At 47.1% G+C, this 12,674-nt stretch overlaps 1 protein-coding gene across 2 annotated transcripts in view; it reads right to left on the reverse strand.

Annotated features, from left to right (window-relative positions):
- Positions 1-12,674, reverse strand: part of Cabin1 (calcineurin binding protein 1) — a 130,078-nt gene that overhangs the window by 109,197 nt on the left and 8,207 nt on the right. For both annotated transcript variants that reach the window (XM_038341128.1, XM_038341127.1), the window contains exons 5-12: positions 12,307-12,441; positions 10,435-10,615; positions 8,864-8,993; positions 7,073-7,222; positions 5,458-5,744; positions 4,347-4,515; positions 2,128-2,264; positions 1,361-1,578 (exon numbers count right to left, since the gene is read on the reverse strand). In XM_038341128.1, coding sequence (XP_038197056.1) covers positions 1,361-1,578; positions 2,128-2,264; positions 4,347-4,515; positions 5,458-5,744; positions 7,073-7,222; positions 8,864-8,993; positions 10,435-10,615; positions 12,307-12,441 — 1,407 coding nt within the window. The remainder of the gene's footprint in view (positions 1-1,360; positions 1,579-2,127; positions 2,265-4,346; positions 4,516-5,457; positions 5,745-7,072; positions 7,223-8,863; positions 8,994-10,434; positions 10,616-12,306; positions 12,442-12,674) is intronic.

Raw genomic sequence — 12,674 nt, forward strand, 5'->3', positions numbered from 1 at the left:
GGGCACTCTGAGCAGGTACAGCTGGAAAAGGGGCAGCCCCATTTCTGGATTTCAAAAACTGGCTCCTGACTCACATTATTCCTGGAGAGAATAAAGCCTAGTGGGAAAAAGCTACTTGTGGGTATCGCAGTGAGATCAGCTTGGTGACGAAGCAATGGCTCTGCAGACATGTCAACTCCAGCCTGACTCTCAACTAGAAAGATTACCTGGATTGGGTCCTGTGGCATGGCTAACATAGGCTCATAAGTTTGAGTACTGGTCCCCAGTTAGTGGAACTATTTGGGAAGGATTAGAAAGTATGGCCTTGTTTGGAAGGTGTGTCACTGGAGAGAGGCTTGAGGTTTCTGGCTTATGGTTTGTGGATGGAGACGTGAGCTCCCAGCGGCTGTTCCAGCACCATGCATCCTGCCTGCCTGCCTGCCTGCCTGCCTGCCTGCCTGCCTGCCTGCCTGCCTGCCTGCCACTATGTTCTGCACCAAGATGGTGATGGACTCCTATCCCTCTGGAGCTATAAGCCCCAAATAAACCCTTCCTTCTCTAACTTGCCTTGATCATGATGTTTTATCAGCAATAAAAAAGTCACCAAAATAGATTCTTTCCACGTTTCTACCTCAGTGCCTGGCATTCTACCTTCAACAAGAGAGGTGGGCCTGACAGCCTGCTTCCTTGAGTTCTAGAAAACACTACAGCAGGAATCTGTGATAGGGAATGCAGTAGACAGAGCTGAGCAAGGCTTAGTTCCCAACTGCTGGATGACACCACCACTCTTAAGCACCCTACCTAGCTGTTTCCTCTATTCTGTTTTCTCACCTGATAAATGTATCAACAGGGCTATGGATAAAGCTCAGTGATAGAGTTCTTACCTAGCATGGACAAGGCCCCTAATACCATGTATGCACACAAAAACATTTTTACAAATTAGTAATAGTTCCTAGCCTATCAAATATAGCCAGAGCTTCTTTTTCCTACAACCACTCTCATCTCAGTAAATAACACTAGACACCATCCCCATGGCTTACTTCTTACTCAAGTCCAGATATCTTGCCAGTTGTGTTCCAGAACCTCAACTCCACTGCACTGCTGTTAATGGAATCTGTCACCGCCATGGCTCAACTGGCAGCCACCTTCAGTCTGCTATACTCATTCTCACCCCCAGAGTATCCCATTCAGTCACTAGAGGTTTTCTGGACACAAGGAAGGGCATGTGGCTCCCTGCTTCAAACTGCACAATGGTCCAGGTTCCAGACTGAGAACTAAATAGAGCAAGTGGGCTGGACACAGCAGTCCCGCATCTGAGGAAAATAGATCCCTGTCACTGTCTCCTGGTACCAGTGACACTATAGCCCTTAAGAGGCCCAACCTTGATGTGCTTGTTGCTGCAGTCCCTCAGCAACGGGTTGGGCAGGCTGGTGCTATGCCTCCTCCAGCTGTGGTAGACGCTAAGAACGACATCTGCCAGGCCCGGGGGCCATCGCAGCAAGAACTTGTGGCCCATGCTCTTCAGATAGCGCATCATCAGCTCCAGGATGCCCCCATTGGTCAAGTTCTCCATCAGGAACTCATGCACATCCTGCTTCTCTGTCCAGAGAAGGAAAATAGCCTCACCAAGATGAACAGGCCCCCTGCACCCAGTTTCTCTTCTCTTCAGAAGAGGACAACATGGCTCCTCTCTTCCCCGACTCAATCTAGGTAAGCAAAAAGCCATGCTGCAGTTCTAAGACCAGGCTTATCAGCATTCAGTGCTGATTCCAGCACTTGCCAATGGTGAACAAGCCTCCCAAAGTTCCCGTGTCTAAGATGAATATCAAAAGGGCTAACCTCCAAGTGCTCCCATGTGCAGTGAATGATATCATATGCACAAAACACATTATCTGGGACACAGCACACACAGAATAGATGTTATAACACACACTAAGCTTGCAAAGGCAAGCCTCTGAGGCCAGTGGTAAGTACACAGCCTCAGGAGCACAGCAAGCATGCACCTGGAGCCCTCAGCTGACCACAGCAGCTCTTTCACCAATGCTCACAAAACATCCCTGAACCATCATGCAGAACAAAACCCAGGCAGGTTACAGGCTGATGGAAGGAAGAACCCCAGCGGTGACTGATGGCACCACTGATTCCTACCAGATTCCATGAATGTGGCCGAATCAAAGGACAGTCGGTGAGTCCCCACATTTGAGAAGCTCTCCAGCTTGGCTTCTGACTGAACTTCATAGTTATTAAATGGGTCATCTTCCTCCTCAGGGTCCAGTTTTCTTAACCTACATGGAACATGCTCAAATCACAAAGCCATACCACTCACTGTGACAAAGCATCCCAACTCCTAGCAAAGCAACTGGATTGAGCTGAGATGAAGGACACTGAAACAGACAGATGAGAGCACCCACCCAGGCCTCCAAGAGGCACCGCCTCTCTTCAGACTTCCTAAGTCTGTGGGGTCGGTACCCATACTTACTCTATTCCACCAACAGACAGCTGCTGAGCAGCAGCCATGTGCCAGGCACAAAGCTAGGTACCAGAATACAACTACAAATACAGGCAGTGGCTGGCAGCAAGCTCATCTCTCAATGTGAGAGGCGGACCATAAGCAGGTACTCACCCACAAACAACCCAAATAAAGACCAACCACCACAGGGCCCTGCCTTGGGGAGCAGAACCAGAGGGCACACTCTCGGACTGACAACAGAGGAGCTAAGCACAAGCAGGGGCTCCAGCCAGAAGAACACAGGTGTGCTGTGGGGCCACATCAAGCCCATCTGAGCTCTATCCATCCATGGCTCCTCACACTGCAGACACCACCTCCAGACCCTTCCCTAGGACCATGTTTAGCCACCCTGTAGCTTCCTCAACCAGCACCAGCACAACACTCAGGAAACCTTTAAATGTCTCTCTCAGGACACTCACAGTAACAAATATTCAAACTTCATGGAGACCAACTTGAAGTAGATGTAGCTCCATATAAAGAAGGCAGAGAACCATTCCGCAGGGTAGGCCAAGCAGGGTTAAGGGGAAGACAGGATCACTCAACTACAACACAAACAATCCTTCACTCTCCTAAAGAGACACTTTTCCCTGTAGCACGTTTCAGGAGAAATCCAGCAGAAGGCATCACATCTCCACCTTGGTCCTCCTTAGCTGTGTACTAAAAACAACCTTCATCTAAATTTTACCATCATGGGAGAGATGGAGGGAAGGGAAAAAGAGAGGCTAAGTATCTTGACATAAAATGATGTACAGTCTGTTAAAGTTTCTGAGTTCCCTTTGAACTCTAATGGAATAACCACTGAAATACACTGTCACTGTCAAAATGACCGCCGAAGACTGGAAATCTCTTGATGGTGGACTGATCAAATGCTGCTCAGAAGGGCGAAAAGTCCTAGACTCACAAAGACACAGGAGTTGAGAGAGGAAGTCCTGGAAAATCAAAAATATGCCCCCCCAGATGTTATAAAGGAGAAATATGATGGAGCAGAGCAAATTACTTGCTCTCTTCACTTTGCTGGGAGGGCAGAAACAGGGTACCATGAAGCAGGCCCACTGGCACGATAGGCCATATACTAGGAAGGCTCAGGAGAGAGAGTCTAGGGTAAGACCAAAGGAGGAGGACCAGTAAGAACTTAGAGGCCTAGGTGTCTCCTGTTTCTGAGACAGCACCTTCTGCCCTAGGATTCTTTGAGGGTCATGAAGAATCAATAAAGGAACCAGGTCTTCCTCCGTCTTCCCAGAATGCAATGGAATCATGGAAACAAAAAAAGGCAGAAACACTGTAGTGATTTTAAAAAAGCAGCACGCAGGAGAAAGACACCACACAACGAGTTCATGTGGAGGGAAAGGGAATGAGGGACACTGGCTTCTGGGGACAGGAGCAGCAGAAGAAGTGAAAGGTGGAGAGAGGAGGGAGAAAGAGAGGGAGAGAGGGAGGGAGAGAGGTAGAGAGGGAGGGAGGGAGGGAGGGAGGGAGGGAGGGAGGTAGAGAGGGAGGGAGGGAGGTAGAGAGGGAGGGAGGGAGGGAGGGAGGGAGGGAGGGAGGGAGGAGGTGGGCAGAGCTCTTTAAAAGGGAACGTAGCTAATGTGCACAGGAGGTGCTCTTAGTGGCTGTTACAGCTGAGGACACACCTGCCAGAATCCCAAGGGCAGGCCAGTACTAACAAACACACACCCTTAGGAGAGGTGAAAAAAACCAAGAAGCCAATCTAGTGCAATCTACACTCTGTATCCAAGCAAAGGTCAAGGGAAACAAGGAGGGTACCCAAAGGGAGGGGAGCTAATAGGATGAAAATGCTGCTGAGAGAAAAAGACAGCAATCTGCAGGTTACTTCAGAAAAAATACAAGAGCACAGTACCTGGATGGCAGAAACTTTACCAGAAGCCCCTGGAAATCCACTTTCTCTTCCTTTTTGCACTTGGTGTTTCGAACACGGGCAGACCTCCGCTTTGCTGTCTCTCCACTCTCTTCTAAAGTCTTCTTACGCTTTACACCTTTCTTAGATTTATCTCCCCCAGAAACATCACCTTTGCCAAGAGTGAAAATTAAAATCTTACACAATGGCAGGCGAGGACAACAGCAGCACATGTACCCATTGCTTACAAGCCTCCAGCACTGAACTCTTCTGTAACAGCCATGAGATCTCTTTTTAACAACAAACATTCCTGAGTCCCTTAAATCCCATATCCTTCTTGTGCTGAAGAGACCCCCTAGTCAGGGCTCAGAACACGTTTAACTTCAGCACTAACTGCATGAGCCTCTGCGGTCTCAATCCTAGGGCAGGCAGGGTAAGTGGCACTGACCTTTGCCAAGACCCAGCAAATACAGAATGACAGGAATAGAAAACGAGAACCATGAATTATGTAGAGAACAGAGGAGTGTCATGTGTGACTAAGAAAACAACCATGCCCACAGTCACTCTGAAACTTCTCTAAGTGCCAGGCATTCTTGAGTGCAGTGACAGAAAAATCAAGAAACTGCATGGGAGCTTTTGGTAAAAACTTCTTACAAGTTCAATGGTAATAAAAAATGTACTATTACACATGGTAACAACTTCAATGTCTCCTAAAGTCAACAAACAGAATGCATGCATCTAGCAAGAAAGTAGGACCAGCAACAAGGAGTCACCAGGTCACATCACAAGAGAGAAGAGGACTTGCATGCAAAGACTTAGCAGTTGGGAAAGGAATGGGAATCTGCCAAGGAGCTGTATCTGTAGCCCCAGCCCCTGAGTGTCAATGCTTCTGTGCTGGCCCTGGGACCAGGCTGATTAGTTTTCTACAAGGTTGGATCTCATTTTCACTCAGTCTACAAGGACCAGCATGATGCTTTTCCCTGGAGATGTCGTGTGATGTATTTCCCTGGAGATGCCAAAGTCCCCTGTTCTTGTTCCTGCTGGGCTCAACATACATACATACATACATACGTACATAGGCTCTTCAAAATGTGACTTCACAAGGTCTACTCACCCATGGGAGCATTTGTGTCCAGTAGACCAGGACTGTGCAGTGGGAAGCTGGCTGTGGTCACAGAGGTATAGGACAGCACAGGCTCAGCCACAGCAACAGTTGCGTTGGTGCTAACAGGACTGGGCTGGACCACACTGACAGGTGTAACCACTACAGAGGATGCTAGTAGCTGGCTAGGGTCCTGGTAGTCAGACAGGTCAATCCTCTTGCCAAGGCTGGGCCTTGGGGGTTCACAAGTGGTGAGGTGATTGTACATGGCCAGCAAGCTCTCTCCAAGGCACTTCCACCTACAAAGAAAGGGGTACCACACCTGGTCAGCACCTGTTAGAGGCCAATTGGTCTGTGTAAATAAATTCAGCAGAACTAACTATTCCCAGAGCTGTGACCTCAACAGAGCAGGGAGAAAGTAGTCAGCATGTTGGTTACTATTATAACCAACAAATTGTTGACTCCAACATGTGCTACAGTGGAGGGGCCCACACCAGAGCAGATGCAGTGACTGCTATCTTCCTGGTCCTCACCCCAGCAGAGACCCCCAATGTTTTATTCCATTATGTCATCCTCTACAAAAGAGATGCTGTTCCCATATTTTTTTATTTTTATTTTTTGGTTTTTTGAGACAGGGTTTCTCTGTAGCTTTGGAGTCTGTCCTGGAACTAGCTCTTGTAGACCAGGCTGGCCTCGAATTCAGAGATCCGCCTGCCTCTGCCTCCCAAGTGCTGGGATTAAAGGGGTGCACCACCACCACAGTTCCCAGTTTTTAAGGACTAGCAGGTATTATCCCCAAGGTCACACCAGGACTGCTGTGAAGGCACACAGGAGAGGCGCTCTACACCACAGCAGCAATGACTGAGTAAGGTCACTGAGGGGCAAGAGGTTAGGGTTATACTGGTGCCAGGACATGCTAAATTTTAAAGACTCAAGATTCAATGGCAGAATATGTGTGTGTATATGTATGTTTGAGACAGTCATATTGTATAGTCCCAACTGGCCTCAAACTCATGCAATCTGGTCTGAAAATCAGAGACCCACCTGCTGCAGCCTCCTGAGTTCTGGGATTTTAGGCGTGAGCTTGTCTATAACGCCAAAAATTTTAAAGCAAAAATTAAATGCCAAAGCTTACTACAGTACTAAACTACCCTAACTCCAGTGAACTCCAGTGAGCTCCCCCTTCCATGAAGGAAAGGGCCTCTTAGACATGTCAGAGCTCACAAGGGCTACGCTGAGGCCCATCTTACACATCTTACATGTCATCTGGCCCTCATATGAACACAGACTCAACAGCCAGGAAAGTCCACACCTGTGACAAACTCCAGGGTGCCAGGTTCTCTCCTAGTTAATGGTGTCAAATGTTAGTGTTTTTCCCCTGCTCAGCAAAGACTGAAAAAGATAAGAACATTCCTAGTGGTTGGGAGAGCAACCTACACCTGGCATGCTAAAGAGAGTGAAGTTGTTTCTTAGTAGCCTGCAAGGAGGTCCACAACTCCAGCTCTCTAGCCATTGCACACCAGCCTTCCCACACCTCCAGACACGGATGGGCCTGGGGTTCCTCCCTCCTGCGCAGGGAATATCTTAACAGACCACCCGATATTCCTAGAGAAACCAGATGACCTACGTGAAGAAAGGAATGGGTTGCACTAGTTTCAGGTCCGGTTCCTTCTCCCGCACGATCAATGCTTGCCGCTTCTTCCTCAGCCCCAGAGCCTCCTCTATAATGGCCTGTGTCTCCGCTGCACTCACAGACACACCGTGAATTGACATGTCACTAAAAGCATAGAGGAGAGGAGGAAATCAGTTACCACAGAGCCAAAGATAAAATTCTACAAAGAGAGATACATTTAATACCCTTTAATCAATATTTGATAGCTGCTGAACATAAATCACAACGTGGCTCTGACCTCAAATGAGTAGTTATCAGCATGCATATGCCCACATACACTGGGAATCACAAAAGCCCTCTGCTCCTTCCACAATCCACAACAGGGCACAGGTTTCTGTATGTATTAATAGTATCACTGTGTCTAAAAAGCCATAGGAAAGAGAAGCCTTGCCTGTCTGTTCCAACAAAGTCATTAGACAAATTATGTTCACCAAAATCAACAGCATCTCCAAACTACAGAAAGGTCTCAGGTGAGCACTCACAGCCTGAGATGATGTACTACCTGCCCTCCCAGTGTGCCCCTTGCCTCCAGCAGTCTACTGCACCACAGTCACTCTGGAGACTTAACAGTCTCCTCAGAAACATTAGCTCACTCAAGACATTCATGAGCACAGGGGTAGGCTTATAGAGAACAGAGCCTGAAACAAGCAGCCACCAACCCCCTCTACAGGTGAATGCTAGGGGCCAGGGAACACCTGACCAGCAAGAAGGGTTGTCTGGGTGGAGAGATTGGGGAGGAGGGGCACCAGAGCTCAGAAGCTGCAGAGGCACCATCAGAGAATTGCAATGTAAGTGAAACAATGCAAAACAAGTGGGAACATGACAGGTGAGGGGTCTTAGAGTTTCTATACTGCAATGAAAGACCATGACCAAGAATCAACTGGGCGAGGAAAGGTTTTATTTGGCTTACACTTCCACAGTACTGTTCATTACTGGAGGAAGTCAGGCCAGGAACTCAAACAGGGCACAAATCTCGAGGCAGAAGCTGATGCAGAGGCCACACAGAGGAGTGCTGGCTGCTTAATGACTTCCTTCCCACGGTTTGCTCAATCTTTTCTCATAGAACCCAGGGCCACCAGCCCAGGAATGGCCCCACCTACAGTGAGTTGGGCTGAATCTCATCAATCACTAATAAAGAAAATGCCCTACAGGCTCGCCTACAGCCTGATATTAGGGAGGTATTTTCTCAGGTGAGGTTCCCTCCTCTCAGATGATTCTAGCTTGTGTTAAGTAGACATAAAACTAGCAGCACAGGAGGATAATAGAGTCACAGGTTTAAGAGACAGGATAAGTCACAAGGGGGCCAGGTAGGAATATGCCAGGCACCTGAGAAAATTCTAACAAAGGAATGTGTGTGTGGAGGAAGTGGGGGAGAGCAGGAGGTAAAGGGAGAGAGAGGGAAGAGCCCAGGCTGCAAAGGTCCTCTAGGTGATACAGGTCAGAATGAGCTTTGCTCTGGAGGCATGGCAGGGGTGGCACAAGATCAGGACATGTTTGGAATACTGAATTTGGGCAGTACTGATGACAAAATCTTGGCAGGGGCTGTAACCCTGAGTTCAATTCCTACTCCTTAACCCCACCAAACAACAAACAGGCAAGTAAACACAAGCTTGTTGAGGAAGGCAGCACAGGGCCAAAGCCCTGGAGTTCAGGGACTCCAACTGCACTCAGATCAGGACAGAGAGGGGGACGAAGGATGTTCCTGATGCTTACCAGCCACACGTGGTGACGTGATGCAGGCCTTACCATTTGAGGAACATTCGAAGTGAGTCCTTCCGGAGACAGGGCTGCTCTTCAAAGATCTTCTCCTTGAGGACCAGACCTTTGCTGTATCGGCAGTCTTTCTCCAGTGCTTTGCAGATGAAGTAGAGACATGCTAGCAGGAAAGAAACAGGTGAGGAGCTAAGACTGCTTCCCGAACTCTAGCCTCCCAGACAACACCAGGAAAATGTTCCCACTCTGAATCAAAGAACGCACAACAATGATGAGCTAGCATCTTACCCTACTCAATTAATTAGTAACGAATGCTGAGACTGTGATATCCAGAATACACCAGAACACACACCTGCAGGTGAGTAGCACAGCTGCTGCCAGAAGCAAACAGATGTATGACTTTCCTGTGCAGCCTTAACCCTGTGATTCCATATTTAATAACTGCTGCAAAAAAAATCTAAAGAGCTCACAGTGATCAGCTATTTATTTATCCTTCAAAATATCTAGCCATCTCTGCTATGAGAGTGACAATGCCACCCAGGATGGACCATACCCTAGTATCACATCCACAAGAGGAACTGTGCTCCAGGATGGACCATACCCTAGTATCACATCCACAAGAGGAACTGTGCTCCAGGATGGACCATACCCTAGTATCACATACACAAGAGGAACTGTGCTCCAGGATGGACCATACCCTAGTATCACATCCACAAGAGGAACTGTGCTTCAGGATGGACTATACCCTAGTATCACATACACAAGAGGAACTGTGCTCCAGGATGGACCATACCCTAGTATCACATACACAAGAGGAACTGTGCTCCAGGATGGACCATACCCTAGTATCACATACACAAGAGGAACTGTGCTCCAGGATGGACTATACCCTAGTATCACATACACAAGAGGAACTGTGCTCCAGGATGGACCATACCCTAGTATCACATACACAAGAGGAATTGTGCTCCAGGATGGACTATACCTTAGTATCACATACACAAGAGGAACTGTGCTCCAGGATGGACCATACCCAGGTATCACATCCACAAGAGGAACTGTGCTCCAGGATGGACTATACCCTAGTATCACATACACAAGAGGAACTGTGCTCCAGGATGGACCATACCCTAGTATCACATACACATGAAGTGGGTTCACCTTCCCTCTCGTTTCTCAACCCCACCCCATCAAGTAAAGATACGAGAGGTGGCAAACACAGAAGCCAAGAGCAGACACCAATCTGCTGGCTTAGCCTCTAAAGCCATGAGAAATAAATGTCTGCCATTAAATCACTCAATGCGGCAGGCATTTTGAGTTCAAGACTAGTTTAGGTGACACAAGAAACTTTTTCTCAAAAAAACAAAACAAAACAAAACAAAACAAAAGAACAACCCAAAAAAGACAGAACAATGGACAAAGGTAAAGGAGAAATCCTTTAGGGAACACATTAACATCTTACTGTTATACTTACATTATCTGGTTAAAACAGAATAAAGTATACAAAAACATCTCCATTCTTCCTCAGTTTGGCAGAAAGTCTAACAAGATTAGTTTTGCTACCAGCTTACCCAAGTCAACTTCTCTCCTCTGTTCAGACTCACTTGTGTAGTCACTGAGGGTGTATAAAACAGTGATGAGATTGTCCAAGCAGGGCCAGTGGTCAGGATTACACCGAAGTCCTTCCTCAAAAGCATGGCGAGCCAGGGGAAGCCGGATGAGCCTCAGTGCCACATGTCCAATTTTGTACCAGAGGTTGACATCTGTGGAGTCCAGCATCACTGCCTACAAGCAGTGCAAACAGAGGGCACATGTACACAATGACTAGACTTCTCACTGAACAGTCAGACTGGGGACAAAAGGGACGAAGCACTGGCCCAGCCATCCAAATTACCCAGGGCACGGCAAGGCACTATGCCTACTTATAACTAGTAAAGCTGGTTCACTTCTCTGGAGTCACACGTGTCCAAGACCCAGAGAAAGGACACAAAAAAAGTCACATGGAACAGGGCATGGTGACTCACACCTGCAGTTCTAACACTCTGCAGGCTGAGGCACGAGGACAGCAAGTTCAAGACCAATCTGGGCTACAAAGTGAGTTTCAGGACAGCCTAGGCTACATAATGAAATCCTCAAGAAATACATGTTATATAATGAGCCCATGTCTCTAATTCCAGCACTTAAGAGGAGGAGGATTAAGAATTCAAGGTCATTTTCCCTTCATAGCCCTGAAATTCATTAGAACTGTTACACAAAACTTACTTTTTAAAAATGTTATAGAAGCTAATTCATTAAACTTCAAACATTTTCTCCACATACTGTACTAAAGGAAGCATTTGTGCTTCTTACATATTTATAGGTAAGACGTAAAAGAGGACTCTTGGGGGAAGCTCTATCAGTAAAGTGCTTGCCCAACAAACACAAGGACCTAAGTTTGATCCTCCAAACCCATTAAGAAACAGGTGGATCCCGGGAGTCACTGGCCAACTAGACTAGTTCTAATTGATTGAGCTCAAGGTCAATAAGAGACCCTGCACCAAAAAACCGAGACATGTTCCTGAGGAGATAGCAGTCAGCATTAATCTCTGGCATGTGCACATGTGCACACTTGGGAGGGGGAATAAGATGCTGTAAAGATGGCTCAGAGGTTAGGAGCATTTGCTGAGAGTTTGCAGAGGATGTGAGTTTTAGTTCCAGCACCTACATCAGTCAGCTCACACCTATAATTCCAGCTCTGGGGGTCTGAAGCCAAAGGGCCTGGCAAGCACCCGCAGTCACACACACATACTCACGCATACACTTAATTAAAAATATGATACATCATTAAAATGAATCAAAAGAAGAGAAATTGGATACAAAGAAAATATGGGAGTCTTACACAATTCTAGAAAAATTATAGGCTTTGAGAAGACCTTAATTCACATCACTGTTCCAACATTAATTAGCAGTGTGTCCTCATCACTGAAATGAGGATAAGTTCAACTTCCCTGCAAAATGGCATAAGCCTGCATGGAGAGCCCTTGGCGCACTATCTGGTACAACAGAAACAATGCCAGTGTTATTATGGCTGCAGTGCACTGAATACAAGTGTCAGGCTCTGCTCTTCATACCTAATAACTTGGTTCCTTTGATCCAAACTTACTATGTGAACCTCCAACCTCAGCCCCTCCACTGCTTGGTTTATAGATATGTACCACTATGTCCAGCTTTACCCCTTCTTTTCTCCCATTACATTGGCATAGACCTGGAGGCTCAAATGGATGAATTAAGTCACCTACAGTCACAGGTGTACTGATGGTATAAAGTCCATCCCAGTCCCTAACCCTGCTTTCCAGGCCTTTCTAAATTCAATGCCTCGGGCTCAATATCCTGGTAGGACACCACTACAAACTCTTCTTTTCAGTCAACACCACCACATCATATCCCCTTCTTCACCAACTGTGTAAATGGATATTTGAGTACTACCAACTCTGTACCTCCAAATAGAATTCCATGGCTGTCTCTAGATCTTCTCGTTGGGCTGCCAGCTGGGCCAGGTTCTTATATGTAGAATATTTCAGTATCAGTCCAGGGTGTTTCAATCCTTCCTTCTCATCTCCGGAAGAAACTGCCTGAGAGAAAAGAGAAACAGAAGTGACTCCACATCCCTAGAGCTTTAGCAAGCAATCAACAGGATACCTGGTTTCCAGGCCAGATACTGCTTGAGACAGCCCAGTTCACCTGACCTGGAAAATTAAGGTGTTGCAGACATTCTGAGCAGACCCAACAGTTCCAATCATACAAAGAAAGGCCAAACCACCAGGAAGAACTGCACACAAACTTGGTAATCAAGAAAGACAAGAGA

This window comes from Arvicola amphibius, chromosome 9 (assembly GCF_903992535.2).
Source record: "Arvicola amphibius chromosome 9, mArvAmp1.2, whole genome shotgun sequence".
NCBI lineage: Eukaryota > Metazoa > Chordata > Mammalia > Rodentia > Cricetidae > Arvicola > Arvicola amphibius.